The sequence below is a fragment of the Ochotona curzoniae genome, unplaced genomic scaffold, assembly GCF_017591425.1.
Source record: "Ochotona curzoniae isolate NIBS_2020 unplaced genomic scaffold, NIBS_Ocur_1.0 scaffold_4506, whole genome shotgun sequence".
NCBI classification, from domain to species: domain Eukaryota; kingdom Metazoa; phylum Chordata; class Mammalia; order Lagomorpha; family Ochotonidae; genus Ochotona; species Ochotona curzoniae.
Genome location: NW_024467119.1, coordinates 39,601,570 through 39,619,010, shown reverse-complemented (window position 1 = coordinate 39,619,010; position 17,441 = coordinate 39,601,570). Strand labels below are relative to the sequence as shown.

General features: G+C 40.0%; 1 protein-coding gene across 5 annotated transcripts in view; it reads left to right on the top strand.

The window, feature by feature from the left end:
- Window positions 1–17,441, top strand: part of PPP3CA (protein phosphatase 3 catalytic subunit alpha) — a 285,139-nt gene that overhangs the window by 131,148 nt on the left and 136,550 nt on the right. For 4 of the 5 annotated variants that reach the window (XM_040966707.1, XM_040966708.1, XM_040966706.1 and 1 more), the window contains exon 2: window positions 8,282–8,482. The exons of the other annotated variant lie outside the window; for it this stretch is intronic. In XM_040966707.1, the coding sequence (XP_040822641.1) occupies window positions 8,282–8,482 (201 nt within the window). The remainder of the gene's footprint in view (window positions 1–8,281; window positions 8,483–17,441) is intronic. 5 annotated transcript variants of the gene reach the window in all.

Sequence of the window (17,441 nt, the reverse complement as noted above, 5' to 3'; positions counted from 1 at the left end):
TGTTAAACTAAAACTCTTGTCAAATATACTTACATGTTTTCATTATTATATAATCCATTATATAATTCATTTGCAATTGTAATGAAAGGAACTTACCAAAATGCCAAAAATTAGTTCTAAGGTAGAATTTCCTCACATGGCATGTACTGTGCATCCTTGGGTTCTTGGATACAAGAATTTATCGTGACAGCAGTAAAATAAAAGTTACTCATGGAAATATAAGAGATATGTCAATAAGCACATACAAGTAAAATCATTCCGATATTCAGTTAATAGGTGCTGAGAATTCTTTTTGAGTATTCATTTTCTTTATTTTTCCCGTATTGGTGGAAAAATTCTCTTAATAACATCTGATTTTTAATAAATAATCGATTGTAGCGCATTTTAGATTTAGGTACTGAAGATATTGTGCAAAATATATACTCAGTTATCCAGAAGAGGAGAGATGATGGTATATTTTAATAAGTGCTTTTGGTGTCAATGGGCAGTATCCTTTTATATGACATTTTTGGGATATTACATAAAATAACCCTGTGCTGTAGTTGCATGTATTTTCAGGAGATCCAAATTAGATCTTAAGCTCACCAGTAAAAATGGCAGGGCATGTACTGTGTCTAATATATTTTAGTATATGTGCTGCCAAAGCAAGCCCATAATTGAATATATTTTATGCTTCAGACCTATATGGTAGTATTTAGACTGTAGAAGTAAGAAAATGCCTGCCAAGAATGAAAGATTTTTTATAATAATAGATGGAAATCCAGCCAATCAATGTATTTTATTTTTATTTGTAGGTAGAAGATTCTTACTTTTAAGCTTAAATTGGGGATGTTTCTGTTTCCTGTGTTAATATTTACCATGTCTATCTGGGAACACATATTTTAATTTGATGAACGTCAGTATTAGTAGTGGAAGTTGTGAGACTTTCAGACAAGCAAGTGGTCAGTGTCTGCAGGGGTAGCTTAAGTTGGACTGTGGGAAATGTGTTCCTGCAGGTCTTTTTAGAGGCTGCCTGCACTTCAGTTTTAGCTCTGTCTCCAGACAGCATGGTTTCTATCCTTTGCATGCTGCTGTTCTCTGCATGTATAAAGAGGTAGTCCTGCACTTCAGAGATTTTTTTAAAGCCAATAGAATATAATTGCTTAATATTATAACCCACGTAAAATTTAGTAAAAAGTTCTTAGTGTGCTTCTTTTGATGTGTCCTTTCACTTCTTGTTCAACAGTAAAGGTTTCACATATTTGGTGGCTGAAGTTAAAGTGCTTTTTATTTTTTAATTTTGTAAATATATATTTCTTTTAATTGCAAAGTTAGGTATACAGAGAGGAGGAGAGACAGGAAGATCTTCTGACTGATGATTCACTGCTCAAGTGACCATATTGGCTGGTACCACGCCGAACTTCTCCAGGTCTCTCACACAGGTTCAGGGTCCCAAGGCTTTGGGCCATCCTCGACTGCTTTCCCAGGCCACAAGCAGGGAGCTGGATGGGAAGTGGAGCTGCTGGGATTAGAACCAGCACCTGTATGGGATCCCAATGCATTCAAGGCGAGGACTTTAACCACTAGGCCACTGCGCTGGTGCACACTTTTTATTATAATTCGCAGTTTTTGAATAGACGCATTTCGTTTTTCAGTATTTACTGCAAAAAAAATAACTGCATCTTTTGGAATTGTTATAAAATTGCATTACAAAATTAGATATTTATTACATGCTTTATGCAGGAAAAAAATATGTAACTGGATCATATTATCCAGAAAGCCAGACATACCTTTTATTAAAGAAACTCCTTCTTTTAAATTGCTTGCATTTTATTTGAATTGATCTTTTAGTTTTGCAAAGTTTTGTAAGTTACTTCAACTATTTCAGCAAAATACAATTACAGCATGCATTCTTTAGATTCTAGATGTTAATATTTGGTCTTACTGTTCACTTCTATGTTGTGTTTATTACTGTCTGGCATGGGGTATAATGCATGGTTGGTGCATAATAGGTACTCTGTGATTAATAGATTAAATTTTATGGTGATTAGAAATTTGTGACATCTGCCTTGGAACCATAGAAACTTCTATCAGGGGGAGTAAAAGAATACCATCTTAAGGAGGTCAAAATAGAATGGGTTTTAATTTGTATTTGACATGTGTTATCCCTGAGCTGTTTTCTTTACATGCGCTGACATGAATATCCTTGACAGCTCAGTGCAGACAGTAGCCACATGAAATATGGGACAAGTGCTGTTTTTTTACATGTTCTCAGTATAGAGAGAGGTGAAATAAACATGTCTGGACTTGCAGAGAAATTGCATCTGCTGTGTTGGATCGGCTGGTATCAAGCCTGTTTGTGGAGAAATCTAACAGTCAGGTTCTTTCCATGTCCTTATGATTGACACCAGTGAATCTCAGTCTGGACTTCATAATACTGTATCTGGAAGTCTTTCAAAACATGCCAGTGCCCTGACCCTGTGCTAATCCAGTTAACTCAGAATCTCTACATGTGGAACTAGGTCATCATTGTTTTGTTTAAGTAGTCCCAAGGTGCAGCTACCTCTGAAACACTCCAAAGTTTTGTAGGAATCAAAGTTAGAAGAGAGCAATCCTAAGGAATAGAATTTCCATTTGCTAAGAAGGATGCACCATATACAGTCCCACTGACCTATAAAAGCAAGACATGCATGCAGTTCTAAATGTTCTTGTAGCCATAGTTTAAGGAGTAAAAATAAATAGGTGGTATTAAGTTTAGTAATAGAGTTTATTAAAATCGTCAGCATACGCACTAAATCTTGTGTAAGATTGAATAAATATAAAAACATATTTATTAGATATTTTACTTTTTACTTTATTCCTACATCTGATTTAATAAATCAAGAACTTACTGTAGGTTTGTAGAATATCTTGGTTTGGAACAGATGCATTTTAAATGCTTGAGGGTCATTTGTAGCTAGTCAATACTGCTTTGGCCAGCACAGACCTAGAGGGTGAAGTACTGTGATAGAAACGAAAAGCCTTGTTTGTGATGACTTTATCACTGGCTCATCCTTCCATGTTGGGCAGTTTACTCTTATACTGTGTGGATTTTACTTTCCTCTTGTTTAGTGAGGGAAGTCAGTCCATATAAGAAGTTCTTCAGCTTTGCTTACAGAAGCTGTGGGATTTTTGAGAATACCTTAGCAGCCATCAGAGTGGAGAAGAAAGCTGAGGAACCTGCCTTAAGTTCAGTACAACTAAATTGAATCTGCTAAAAGACAATCAAACATAAAAATTCAAAAATTAAAACAAGTCTGAGTATTCTCTTAGTATATATTCCCTTAAGTATGTGATTTGTTGTCCTTTCAGCATTTTTTAGACTTTGCTAAGAAGAGGTCAGGTAGCAGGTAATCGGTATTCCTCCTTCAAAGGATGGTGTTGCCATGGCATTGATTCTCAAATGCTTTCTATAAACAGCAGAAATCCTTTCAGGAGTGACCACGGTGGATCAGTTATCAGAAAAATAGAGATTGAAGCTCTGCCCCCAAGATCAGTAATATCACTTAGGGCTGCTGAGCCACATGTAACTGTCTAAAATTGACCTAGCCACAAACTCAGAAAGAGACCTTTCGTTTGGCGACCAAGGCTATTCTAGCTACAAATATTTAAATAGTGTTGACTTGGAAGGTAGTCCTTTCAAGTGAATGAGTAAGTGAAGATTGTTCAATAATTGTCGATAGATGACAAAAGTATTTCATGCACAATTTTGGTTCCTAGACAAGGATTTTTTTTTTTCCATGTTAGACAAACTCCTGGGAGAACCAGCAAATAGAAGAGAAACAATGATCATGTCCTTGTCCAGTGAAAATCATTCTCGACCAGGTTTCCTCGGTGACATGAGCATGTGGTCCTAGTCCAGAATGTTATTTGGCTGTAAAACCTTGTATGAGCCTCTTGTTAGCAGTCAAAGACTTCGATGCCTCAAATACTATTTACATTTCGGCTTTAAATTAGGGAAAAACATGACATTGAGTGGAAGCTGTGAAGTGGAGGAATCTGCGTATTTCTACTTTTAGGATGCTTCTTTGAAAAAAATTATATATTTAATAGACAGTGAAAGTGAGGGATGGAGCAAAGGGGAAAGAAGAGAGACAGGGAGAAGGGAGGAAAAGAGAGAGGAAAGCAGTGGGTGGAGAGAGTGGTGCATGCCTCCAATTTCCGGTCAGTAGGGCTGGGCCATACCAAAGCAAGGCGATAGAAACTCCACCCTGTTCTCCCACATCTGGCAGGAACCCAAATTCTTGAGCCTTTATCACTGCCTCTCATTGTCTACATTGGCAGGAAGGAAGCTGGAGTCTGGAACAGGAACTGGGGTGTTGAAGTGAGGCATTTTAATGTGGGACGTGGGTGTCTTCACTTAGTCCAACAACCACCGCTAGAATGCTTCTAAGAAGTTTTATAACACTATTTTCTGTACTTACAACCAATTACAAGAAAATTCTTTTGGAAAGAAAGCATCCCAGATATCAGTAACTCTTTCTGAAATTCCAGTGGCTTGTACAGACATAATTTCCACAGTTCTGGCCTCTGTGTGTGTGTGTGTGTGTGTGTGTGTGTGTGTGTGTGTCAAAGAAATTAACATGCAACATTCCAAGGAAAGGAAAGAAGTGGAAGTCCAGTTTTATTGTATTAAGTGTAGCTTCTTTGACAGAAACCTAGTGAGAGAAACGTTTTTTTAAAACTCATTGGCTTGTTTGTTCCAAACAGGTATAGTTCAGTATTTGGCACAGATCTGCTACTGTAAGACTAGGTGAACAGAGAAAGCAAATAAATGTGACCTTTGTAGGGCTGTTTTTTTTTTTTTTTAATGAAGTCAAAAGTGCACAAATACACAAATATTAGCCTGCACTTAGTCTTATCCAGGAAGCTTCTCTGATTGACAGTGTTTCTGCATTCCGTCTTTGGCATCATTCTCAGTTCCCTGTGGGCCTTGCCATCTGTTTAACTGGTAAAGGACCCCTCTCATCAGTGTTTCTCTGGTGCAGTTGGAAACACATCCCTCTGATGGGCTGCTGCTGCTGCTCTCTCACCCCTGTTTATTTGGAACCAGTGCCAGTGTGTCAGAGCAGGTGCTTTACCTTAGCCAGATTGGCAGTTACTGGAAGGTAGAAGTGCTGCAGTGAGGAGCGGAGCATCTACTGTTAAGGTGGTTTTGGTATTGGAGAGAGCCCAGGGACTGGGACAAGTCTAATTCCCGAAGGTGAGACTCTCCCCCGGGGAGATTTTGTTTACCTCTCACCTTCTTAAAGTGTTTCAGCACTTTTTTTTTAATGCTTTGATCTACATCAAGGTTAATAAAATGAGTAAGTGTGTGTGTGTGTGTGTGTGTGTGTGTGTGTATGTGGCACAGGCCCCTCTGCTTTTATCTGCCTAGCAGTAAGTCAGACTCCCTGCCTTTCCTGTAATTCTTTGCCAGATAATTTTACTGAGTTATGTCAAACTGTCATAGTTACCTAATTCAAAGCTTTGAAAGACCTAACTTAAAAAAAAAATAGTTTCTGCCCATGTTAAGTTTCTTTTTGAAGGTTTCTCCCTTTTCTTTCTCCATTCCTTTGGAAATTTTGAGGAGTTGCTAAGTCAGATGTTTTATACTCTCCAAACACACATAAGAACACAGGTTTAAAAAAAAAATTGCCACATTTTCTTAAGTATGTTGTATTAGTCAGACAAGGAGAGGGCGGGGGGGGGGGGACAAAGAAACAATAATTTCCACGTGTCTTGAGTTTAATGACCTAGTTTCTTCCCTTTCATCATTTAATTCTTGGGTTTTCTGTTATTTTGACTGTAGTTTGGCATTATGTATTTGTCTTTTTATTTTATACTGTACTTTGACATCATGTGGGGTTACCGAAAGGTTCAGGAACATGGAATTAAAAGACAAGGTTATTTTGGTGCAAAAGGTTTTTACAAGCCATGCATATGACTGGTCTTTGAGCAGTTCATGAAAATTGCATATTAATGGAAATGTTATGGATTCATTTAGGATTTTTAATCAAATAAGCTTGCATCTTAATTCTATTTTCTTTAAACTTTTAAAAGTACTTCTCTTGTCATATACTCATCCAATTATTCTATTGAAATTACGAAAGTTTTCTAAGTATACTTTTTTCTGCATTTGTTAACATTTAATTTTTGAAAAGTGGTTTTCCAGCTGCTTTTTAATTATTAATAGCTACCTTAAATACATTCTTGGGAGCAGTGTAGTTATTTTTTAATACTTGATTTTTGAATTCAGGTGACCTGATTTAAATGCAGTGATTCTACAGGTAAAACTGCAGGTGATTTTCTTGGACAAGGTGCTTACTGTTTTTTGAGTTCCAGGTTTCTCTTCCACATTAATGTTATATGGCCTAAAGTAGTTTATTTATAATCACAATACATGTGCCTTACCCCTCTTTACTGATGTGTCTGATTTTATTGTCCATACAGCATGAGGTGCAAAATAAATACTCTTTAAATATTGGCTACTTATATTACTCTTTACATTGGTTAGTCTGATAATTCTCAGGTTGATAAAATCTTCACTTACAGATGATGCTGAAGTCACAGGCAGTTATTTAACCGGCCCAAGGTCGTGCAGCAGGGGAATGGGCAGAGCCAAGGTTTCTACCCAGCTACATCCTGCACACCCACTGAGTTTGTCACTGCCACTTTTGGCAGCAGAGTTAAATAGATGTGGTTGGATTGTTAGGAAAATTATTCTGCATCGAACCATTTAAATTCACTTCCTGGTTTTTCTTTTCTCTTAAGTAACTACAATTTCATAGAGACATCAAACATATGCTATTGGATTATACAAACTTCTTAGCATATGTCTACTGTCAGTCTTGTTCGAAAGAGAGACATTTTAAGAAAGTGAGAGGACCTAGTTTATTCCTTAACTTCAAGTATTTTTCCTTCAAAAAGCTCCCTCCTTTGGGGGTGCTCTTCTGCCAGTGGAGCTGTGCATATGGCACATGGCAGTTGTGTGGAACGGTGTTGATACTGCTTGCCAGATAACTCTGAAGGATCTGAGTTTTTGTCCTGTTCAAGAATGCTATTATTGAACAGAGGAATGAGGAGGGTTTTGAATGGCTCCTTGGGCATTGCGTTGCGGCACTGTTAGTAAGAATGCTTCTAGTGCAGGCACTCCATCAGTTGCCTGCAATTAAGGAAGTTTCTTCTTTGCTTTCAATGCATCTTGCAGCTAGTTTACTCCCTGGGAGGCAGTAGGTGAGGGTTCAAGTACATGGGTGCCTGCCTCCCACAGAGAGAGTTTCTGGCCTCTGGCTTCAGCCCATTTCAGTGATGGCTATTGTGGGCATGCAAGGGAATTAAACAGCAGATGGGAAGACCTCTCACTTTCTTTTTCTTTCTTTCTCTCTCACTCTGTTTGTATTGTGTGTGGCTGCCTTTCCTTTAGATGAAAATAAATAAGACTTGAAACAATGCAGCTGACTCACTGGCCGTTTATCAGAAATGTAACCTTCATGATACATCTTCTTGTTGACTGTGGTCTGGTTGAGTGTTTTCACAGATGTGAAGGAATCTAGCAGCTATGCAAGAAGTTGCTACTTTTTAGAGTGGTAGGGTTGAAAGAGGTGGATGCTGGAAGAGAGCTTAGGTGTTCTAAGTTTGAGCAATTAGTGGAGTTTGTTTTTGTAGCATTCGCCCAAATCATTATGTCTCCCACTAACATCATTCTGTTCCCTCTACTCTTCAGAATAGTCCCGTAGTACAAATCTTTCACTTTTAACATCTGAGTGGGCAGTTGCCTTTGTGTGCTCAGATTCCTACTTTCTAGTTAGGGCAGGGAATTTTGAGGTGGTGGGGGTGGGTATGGGTGGGGGTTGGGTTCTCATTTTTTTAATCTCTATATTTGGTGAGCCTTCTGTACATAGGGAACATGTCTTTGGTGCAGCCAGTTATGTCAGTTACGATTCTGTGTGTACAAACCATTTTCTTTTCTAGAATTGATTATTGCCCAAAGGAAAGTTGTTTTTTATGCCTTTATCTCTTTTAAACCATGGGCATCCTTCAGATGCAACAGATAGTACTGAATGACTGAATGCATAAGAATTGTAAAATTCCTTTCAGCAATCACCTCGCTTTGAGAATGAAAGCAAGGAGCCAGTCCTTAATTTGTGCTAGCCTTTGATCCTGTTCTAATGGTGGGACTTTTAAAATGGTCCATTAGGGTGTTAGTGATGGGAATGGCTAATAGTGAATCTTTTGTTGTTGAACTCTGACTAATGTAGTAATTTGACTTTTTTCCTTTCAGCTGTCCCATTTCCTCCAAGTCACCGGCTCACAGCAAAGGAAGTGTTTGATAATGATGGGAAACCGCGTGTGGATATCTTAAAAGCACATCTCATGAAGGAGGGCAGGCTGGAAGAGAGTGTTGCGTTGAGGATAATAACAGAAGGTGCTTCAATTCTTCGACAGGAAAAAAACTTGCTGGATATTGATGCACCAGTCACAGGTAAGTCCAAAGAATATAGACAGCCCACACCTGCTTTTTTATAGCATCATATCTAAGGTTCTACTCATGGTAAAGATTTACAGTTAAATCTGTACATAAAACACTGAGGATACTATGTGTATGTAAAATAATTTTGTTTTCATGCATGTAGTATCTATAAGATTGGGCTGTTCTTTTTTAAAAAAAATTTATTTTTGATATTGTTTACATAGTTGACAAGAATGCAGACCCCATGAGGACCACTGATCAGAGTGGGATGGGTCAAGGTACAGGGGAAGGTGGGTATGGCAACACTTCCAGTTTTCCTTGTCTTTTCTCCTATACCTGGTGGAGGAGTGGGACTGAGAGAGGGGGAAGGGACTGCTTCTAGCTGCCAAACTACATCAGTACCCAGGGATGAGAATGTCCACTTGACGTCATCTTCGAAACCCAAGTGTGGAGAAGAATGCTCCAGCGTTGTTGCTTAAGCAATTTTGAGAGTTCCTAGATGCTGTTTTACTGCTCCAAGGTTGAGAAAACCCTTCCAAGGTCTATTGGTGAGTCCACCCTAGCACAACCACTTACTTAGTCACTTGCTGGTAAATCTTGGTCAGGAGAGTTGTCCCAACCTGTTTGCTCTCCATCTTCTTACATGGGACTTGATGTCCTCTGCAGGCCCAAATGAGCTTGCTGTCATGTTCCTCTTATGCACTTGGGCTCTTATCCACTGTATAGGCATCAGCAGTCGAGGAGGCCCAGTCACCATAAATGCATTCCAAGGTCAGAGCACAAATTTTATGATTCTCTCTATGGCTGGAATTTTGAGCCCAGTGGTCCAGTTGGGGATTCCCCCAAGAAATCTTATCTAGGGTGACTCTTGTATGTACCAGCCAGTACAGTGTTTGGTCCAATCTGTCACCCATATCGGCCTATGCATACACATTTCTAATTGCTTTTTAGGTGATTTTGGTTGCCTGTAAGTTCTATCCCCAGCCTACATCCCATGCAAACCAATGGGTGTTGCATCCCAGCCTATGCTGGCATGACACAGAACTGGCATTTCTGTACACTGGTGAGAACTGCAGCCTAATTGGGATGACCCCCAGTTATCCCCACCAGGCTTGCCCCAGCCCTGGTTCCTGTGCGATGCCAGCATGTGCAGCCGAATAGTCCAGTCTGTGCCACATCCTAATCATGTTCTCATATACACTTAAGGTTGTTGCAACTTAGCTCAACTTACCCCATCCCAAGAAAAGCCCATACGTATATCAATGCATGCTGACACCTTGTCCAGCCTGGACCACTTCCAGCCCTTGCTCTCATGAACTTCAATGAGAGCTACAACTTAGCAGAGGAGTACCCACAGTTTCCGTCTGTGGGCCCCTCCTAGTCCTGGGTCTTACACTTTCCTGGGAGTACTGTGATCCAGTCTGATACAATTTGTTCTCTGTCCCAGCACTTGCCAGAGAATGCTGTGGCTAAGCCTGGGCAGTTGCACTTATCCTAGCCCAGCCCACTCTGAATCTTGGCTCTCATGCAAGCTGACAGTTGTTGTAGCCCTGCCAAGGATCTTTTGCAGCCTGATCTGTCCTCAGTCCCAGCTCTCACACTCACCAGTAGGAGCAGTGGCACAGCAGAGGACCTCTCTCACTCCCACGCTAGACTAGACTGCTCCCAGCCTTGGTTCTTGTGCTTACCAACTGGGACTGCATCTTAACAGGGGAGTTCCCCAAGCTCCCCTATCAGACATGCTCACAGTTGCAGATTTCATACACTGGTGGGTTTTTGGCTCGGTCTGACTTGGCCGACCTCTAGTCCTGACCACTGGCAGGTACTGCAGCCCTGCCATACAGCCCACACCCATTCCAGCTCTCACTTGCGGATGCTACAGCCCAGCCCTACCTGGGCAACTCCCAGACTGGGCTCTCATATGGATTAGTGAGTGCTGCAACTTAGCTTAGTCTAACCCACAACTACTCTGGCTCTCACAAGCAGCAACAAGTGCTGGAGTCTAGCCCAGTCTGGCATCCCCAGACCCAGCCCACACTTCTGTCAAGGGATGTTGTAGCCATGTTCAGCCTAGTTTTCCACCCCTCTTCCTGGCTCTTGTGTTCACCAGTGGGAACTGTAGCCTAGTAAGGGAGTTCCCAAGTTCTCTAGAAAGGTCCACTCCCTGACCCAGATCTGACCCATGTTAGACCCCTACCCAGTATAGTCTGTCCTCCCTCCCCCGTCTCGTTGTTTCTATGTGCTGGTAGATGTTGAGGCCTGTCTCATCTCACACCCAATTCTTGGGTGCACCTACAGGTGCTACAGCCTGGACCAGCCTGTCCTGATCCCAACCACAGTTCCCATAAGTGGCAGCGAGTTCTGTTATGCTTAACTTGGTCTGTCACCTCACCCAGCTCTCAAGTAAATCAGTTGGTGATGCAGTTTCATAGGAGTAAGATCATAAATCCCCTCACCCCTACAGAATTTCCTCCCAGATCTGGTTATCTTCTGTGCCAGTTAGTATCTTGTCTCAGCCTAATGTGGTCTACTCCCTGCCCCTATACTCACTGGCAGGTCCTGTGGTCTATCCCTTTCAGGCAGGCCCTCCAGCCCTAGCTTTCATGTGCACCAGTGGGCAGTGGTTGAACTAGCTTAACTTAGGTCTCCCACGTGGGTGGGTACATTGGTCTGACCCAAATGATCCTCCAGTTTCCCTTCTCCAAATCACTGGGTCTCAACCCCCTTGCTTACCTGGTGGTGCAGTAGTCTGGTCAGAAGTCATTCCGCACACAAACCATTCTGCTTCAGCTGTCCTCCCTCGCACACATTCACATACCCCTTTCCCTGAGCAATCTACAGCCCCCATGCCCATGAGCATGCGGGTCCCCAAGCCCAGTCTTCTGGTGATGTGGTGTGTTGGCCTGAGGCTCTGCCTACCTACTTGTTACCTGTGGACACTTGTGTGAAGGTTCCCAGACTCCATCTGCCAGTATCTGCCCCCCACATATCTTTAAAAAATAGTGAATGGACAACTATGCTGGCACACTGGTATAGTTAACACGAATTTGGATTAACCAGACTCTGAATGCCTGCCATCTGTTAGCTGCTTCTCTTTAAGCAGTTTAACACTTGCCTAGGCACAGGCAACCTAGGCATTTGCCTGTAGCTGGGGAAGGATGTTCTTAAAGTGCTGGACAACTTTGGGATAATGAAGTAGTGGAGATAATTGGTATTAATTTATGATTAAAAAGTGATGTTGTTTGTCAGTGCAAATGCTAACTGGCACAGAAAGTACATACTTTTCACGGGAACAGACTTCAACATTGATCAGAGGAGGTGCTTGAGTTAATTTGCTGACTTTCAGTATTTGATCTTCAGACTGGCATTATCATGACATCATCATTATCACCATCTTTATGTGGGAAATTGTTAAAATGTGAGTTTCCAGACCTCATGCTGGACATGAGTTAAGTTTACTAGGGTAAGGTCTGTGTTTTGTCAAGTGCTGTAGATGATTCCAATTTACATTGCAATTTGAAAAACATTGAACTTCAAGAAGAAAGCCAAATATCTCATTTTCCTATAGCATTTTGCTACAAATGTCTTTAAACTTTTTTTTGTCCTGCTGCTTTTCATGGGCCGAAGTGAATTTTGTTCAGATGTTCTTAATGGAAAATGGAGCAGCTCATACTAGTGATTTTTGATCTATTTCTATCCTTATTGGAGTTTGTTAAACTTGGCAGGCTTTTAGGGAAGCTAAAAGTATTTATTTTCTCCTTATGTACTTTCAACCTGGCAAAGGGAAAACATCTAAACATCGAATATTGTCATTTTTCTAATAAAGAGGCACTTAAAAGTATTTCATATATCTCAATGGTGGTTTCATTTTTCCCAATCTGCATGTTTTTACCATAATATTGTTCTGCAAATACATATTTGAATGTGATTATCAGGTGAAATATAAACTTTCTTGAATGTTGGACCTTCCTTGGTGAAATGCCATGTAAGGATTCATATTTCAAAGAACTTGACATTATTTACATTTTAATTTTGATTGGCAAGCTAGACTTCAGGCTCATTATTCAGAAAATATGACTTTAGGTAGAGTCAATCATCAGGAGAAATTGGCTTATAGTTTTATTAACTCTCTTGACAGTGGTGAATAAATCAGACCATAGACTTACTCTGTGTTGTGTGTTACAGGCAGAGTGTTTGACAAAGATCATTAAAAATGTGTATTATAAAAACATTTCCAATGATTTTCAAGTTTCTTTGGTTCGAAAATAAACTTAATTTTAACTCCATTTTTTCATGAGCTTTAGTACCTAAATGCCATTTTGAAATCCAACGGTACAGTGGGAAGTGCAGAATAAATGACTTCACTAAAATACTAGCTCTATCTGGTATCTTTATGATTAGGGTTTTTTTTTATGACAAAAATTAACATATAATATTGACTTCTTCGTTCTCATTTCTCATGATAATCTGTGAGATTTGGGGAAGAATTCATATGAAATTCACTAATGAACCTAGAAGGTGTTACTGAGGTGGTAATTATAAGTAAGGAAACATTAAGGAGAAATCTGGATGAGCTCGATTCATAGTATCTTGTCCCTGAACCCTTTGCCTTCCTGGAATCCATTTGTCCTATCATTCAATAGAGGCCACACCTGCTTCATGCACCTGGTTCAGAAATGGACAGATAATTTGACAGGTTTTAAGATCCCGATATGAAGATTCTTTGGGGATCAGGACTCACCTAAGTGTAACTTTGAAAGGGAGAAGGAAGAAAAACCTTTTAGCTAATGACAGCAGTAGTTATAACGACATCACAGAATATATAGCACTTTAGCCCTACTGGAGTTTGAATCATACAGGGAAAACCTTTATTTAGTAGAATATTTACCTTCATAATGAAAGCAAGATTCTAGGAGTTTCAGGTAGGTTACATTGTGGTGGTCTCTTTACTCTCTAGCCTAACCCCTCTCCCTCTTTCTGATACTGTAAGGATATGGAATATTCGTGGCAGTTGAGTGTAGAATTATTACTTTAACAACTGGATAAAGTGGAAAAAAGATTGTTGTGTATCATTTCCCAGGAAGTTAATGTCATAGTCCTTTAGGGCTGCTATAAAAATGCCATTAATTAAATGGTTTATAAATAATAGAAAATTATGAAGTCCTAGAGGCTGGGAAATCTAAGATCAGAGTCCAGGAGGCTTAGTGTTTATAGATGGAACTTTCATCTGTGTGCTCACTACAGCAAGGGGCAAGAATGCCCCTGGGCACTTTACACATGGCTGCTTAGAAGGGCCCACCCTTCTGACCTACAAAACTCTCAGTGAGATCCCACTCAAAGCAAGAACACCATGATACAGATTCTGCTGTTTGCTGCAAACATGGTTGAATGATTAAAAAGGGAGATTTCCAGGTATTTACATTAAAATTTTATTTCTGGTTTAGGGGCATTTTATAAAAATATTTTTCTGTTCTCATCTTTTCTTCTGAAAATGGAATTGAATTTATTTTTGTGTCTTTGCCCATATATGAATGAAACTTTTTTTTAAAGTTTCTAAAGTTACCTGCTTAATTACCCATTTTGATAATTCATTTTCATACATCTGCTAGACATTAACTTGATAAAGGTAGCCTAGCCTGGGTTACGTATTTGTGAACAAGACCTGGCCTGTGTCCTGCAAGGGCTAACAATAACACAGGAAAAAATGGAAATAGCTATTTGCACAAAGATAAGCATAAAAACTGTTGATGGAAGGATTTGATATAGCTAATTTAGAGTTATAAAATTTCCATATGTTTTATATTACTAGTTTCCCTCACAGTGTTTCATCCTGAGTAAAAGATCCAGTTGGCTGACTGAAATTTCACCTGTCCTGCAAACGAACTGGGAGTTTTTTTTGGAGACCAGGTTCATGGGTAGTAAATGCGTATGGTCTGTGCTTAGGACACTTGAGTTCTGGTAAGGCAGCCCGAGACCTAGACATACACACCCTATAATGTGTGACGTTTGTAGTGCAGTTGCTGAAAAGTCAGGTATGGGAATTTAGAAGAAGGAAGAAAGAACAGAGAAAATCTCAGAAGGTTTCCTGACATTAATCTGAACATGTAGGGTGAGTCAATTTATACTGTGTTCAAAAGCTGGGCAAGGCTTAGGCAGACACCTTGGGTTAGGAAGGACACAGGAACTTTATTGTTGTTGTTAATACCAAGTGTCAAGGCTCATTCTTGAAGATGAGCAGGGGGAAAGTGTTTGAAGTCTGTGAGAGGTGGATAAGGGGCAAGTGGTACTGAATTTGCAAAGGCCAGGGTCAGGTAGTGCTGAAAATGTTCCTTGCAATGCTGTTCTGAAAGCCCTGGGAAGCCACAGTTAATGCATAATCAAGTTGTGGGTGGAGGAATGTCTTCATCGGATGGGAGGCATGTTAGCTAGTAGGGGAGGAATTGCTTTTAATCCAAGGTAGCCGTAATGCAAACTTCGCCGGGTTGTGGACATTGGATTCAGGGTTCATTACAGGGCCTCTTAATGAACGATTTTTAAGGTTGATTTAAAGACATGGTATTAGTTTCTATATTTACAATCAATAAATTAATGACTGTGAATATGCCAAGTTGGATTTTTTAGGAATTTATTGCATTTCTTCTTGAAGTTCTCATATTTTCCTGTTTTTCCTTCTCACTCAACAGAGAACATTCCACTCATTTGTAAAGCAAAGGCAGGCCAGGATTTTACTTTTTTTTTTTTTTTTTGTCTTTTTTTAATAGAGTGATTTGGAATTTATTTTCTGCGTCTGGGCAGAGTGAATCAGCCAGCATTAGCTGGGCAGGCTGCTAATCTCTCCCGTTTGTCTGTTTCCTGCAGTGGGGGATTTGTCCCTGGGGCAGCAAAGGATTCCCTCAGTGGCTGGGCCTGCCATTTAGCACGTCAGGCGGTGGCCAGGGAGACCTCTGGCTCCGCTCCTGGATATGAGAGTGGACTGGTGGCCAAGTTTAAGGTCATGACATTCTTTCCCTTACAGCAGCTGACGTCAATTAGAATTCCCCTTGCCTGGTCTCCTGGGAGAGTGTAGTAAGGATTGGAATTCAGTGTCTTTAGGGACCAAAAATGTCATTTCTCTGCATACTGCGCTTATTCACTATAAAACGGCATGACCTTAGTTTCTAGGGGGACAGAATGCTACTTCTGGGGCATTTTGCCCATGTGTGATTTTTGCAGCTTGATTTTCAGGTTCTCTTCTACAGTCAGAGGCCTGCTCTGGTTCCTGGCTGGTTGCTGCGAAGTCAGTATAGTTCAGTCCCATCTGTCACAGCACTTGGATGCCCCCATTCTCCTTCATTTCAGTCTGTGATTTTCAGCAATAATAAAAAAGGACATACAACAATTTAATGAGAGTCAGTGTCCTTTTTTCCTAATCTCTTCGTCTCTCTGATTGGTCATGGTTATTGACACAAAAGTGATTTTATGCATGAGAAGACCAAAAAAAAAATCACTAAGTGAAGTTGAGCAAGCTCAGAATCACTAGTTAGTCAGTTTAGAGGAGAAGCTGAGAATGTGAATGTCTGCTAAGTTCCCAGGCGATGATAATGCTCTCGAGCTGAGAGCCTAGGCCCTTGCTCTGAGGTCTCTGAGCTCCTAAGCTGCAGATCCTGCTTCGTCAGGCGTTCGTCCGTGTAGCTCACGCCTTGCTGCACTAGCTGTTTTCCCTCTCTATGATAAGGTAGATGTCAGGCACTTCCAGTTGTTGCTTATTACTGAAGAAAACATGAATATTAATGGTAAAGCTTCTTGAGAAACCTAAAGAATAAGTTATTTTGACCATTGATTATGATTTATTGTATCTTAAATAAAATATGTTTCTTAACACCAAGAGGAGAAATCAAAGCAGTTGTGTTTTTTTGGCATATTTGATACCATTTTTGTGAATATTTTTTTTCCAGTTAAAAAAAAATCTGAGATTTTTCTTTATAAACTCTCTAGAAATTTCCCTACAAAGCTACTCCTGCCGCTGTTGTGGCATAGTGAGTTAAGCCGTCCCCTGAGACACCAGCAGCCCTTATGGATGCTGGTTCAAGTCCCAGTAATTCACTACTAATGTGTGTGGAAAAGCAGTGGGAGACGGTCTGAGTCCTTGGGTCTCTGTGCCCATGTGGGAGACCTGGGTGATGCTCCAGGTTCCTGGTTTTGGCCTGTTCACTTCTGGCTCTTGCTGCCGTTTGGGGAGTGAACCATCAAATGGCAGATTCTCTCTGACTTTCAAATAAATAAGCAAATCTTTAAACAAATAAAAACAAAGGTTTGTAAAATTCAAATGCAATAGTGATGAAAAGCATCTTCAGGTGAATTGGTTTGTGCAGTAGTCTATTAATAGTTAAGCCACAGTAGTTTAGTGTTTGTATGTACAAGTCAGTCATAATCTCTCAAACATCAGTAAACGTGTAACACCATTTCTGTGTGTCATTATTGTAAGAGCACTTACATTACTTTAAGATATATCATACTACAGTTTTTTTTCATCTTTTTCTGAGTTTTCACTTTTCAAGAATAGTGAAATGTTTAAGCCCTTTTGGAAAGACAGTGGCTGTAGTTGTTTTCATAGAAGATGAACATCCCCACAACAACGATTAAAATGTGTAAGTGATGTCTTGCAGTAGTAATGCTCTCATTGTTTTAGGAAAAAGTTACCACATTAAAATCAATATTTCTGTGACTTTCAGAAAGTACTTCTTTACATGGAAGTATTTCATTATGTCATTTTATTATATCAGGTTCCTTATAAGAAAGACGTAAATATTTCCCTTTGTCTAGCTTTTTATTCACATTTCCAGTCTTGTGTCACTCTGATTTCTTGCTGAAGTACACCTAACAATTTCAGTACCTTCTGATTTTAATTTCCTCCTGAGGAGCACATATCTTGAATTTTGAACAATCCCAGATGCTTTCACAGACAGGGCCTGGTCCTTGACAACATTTCATT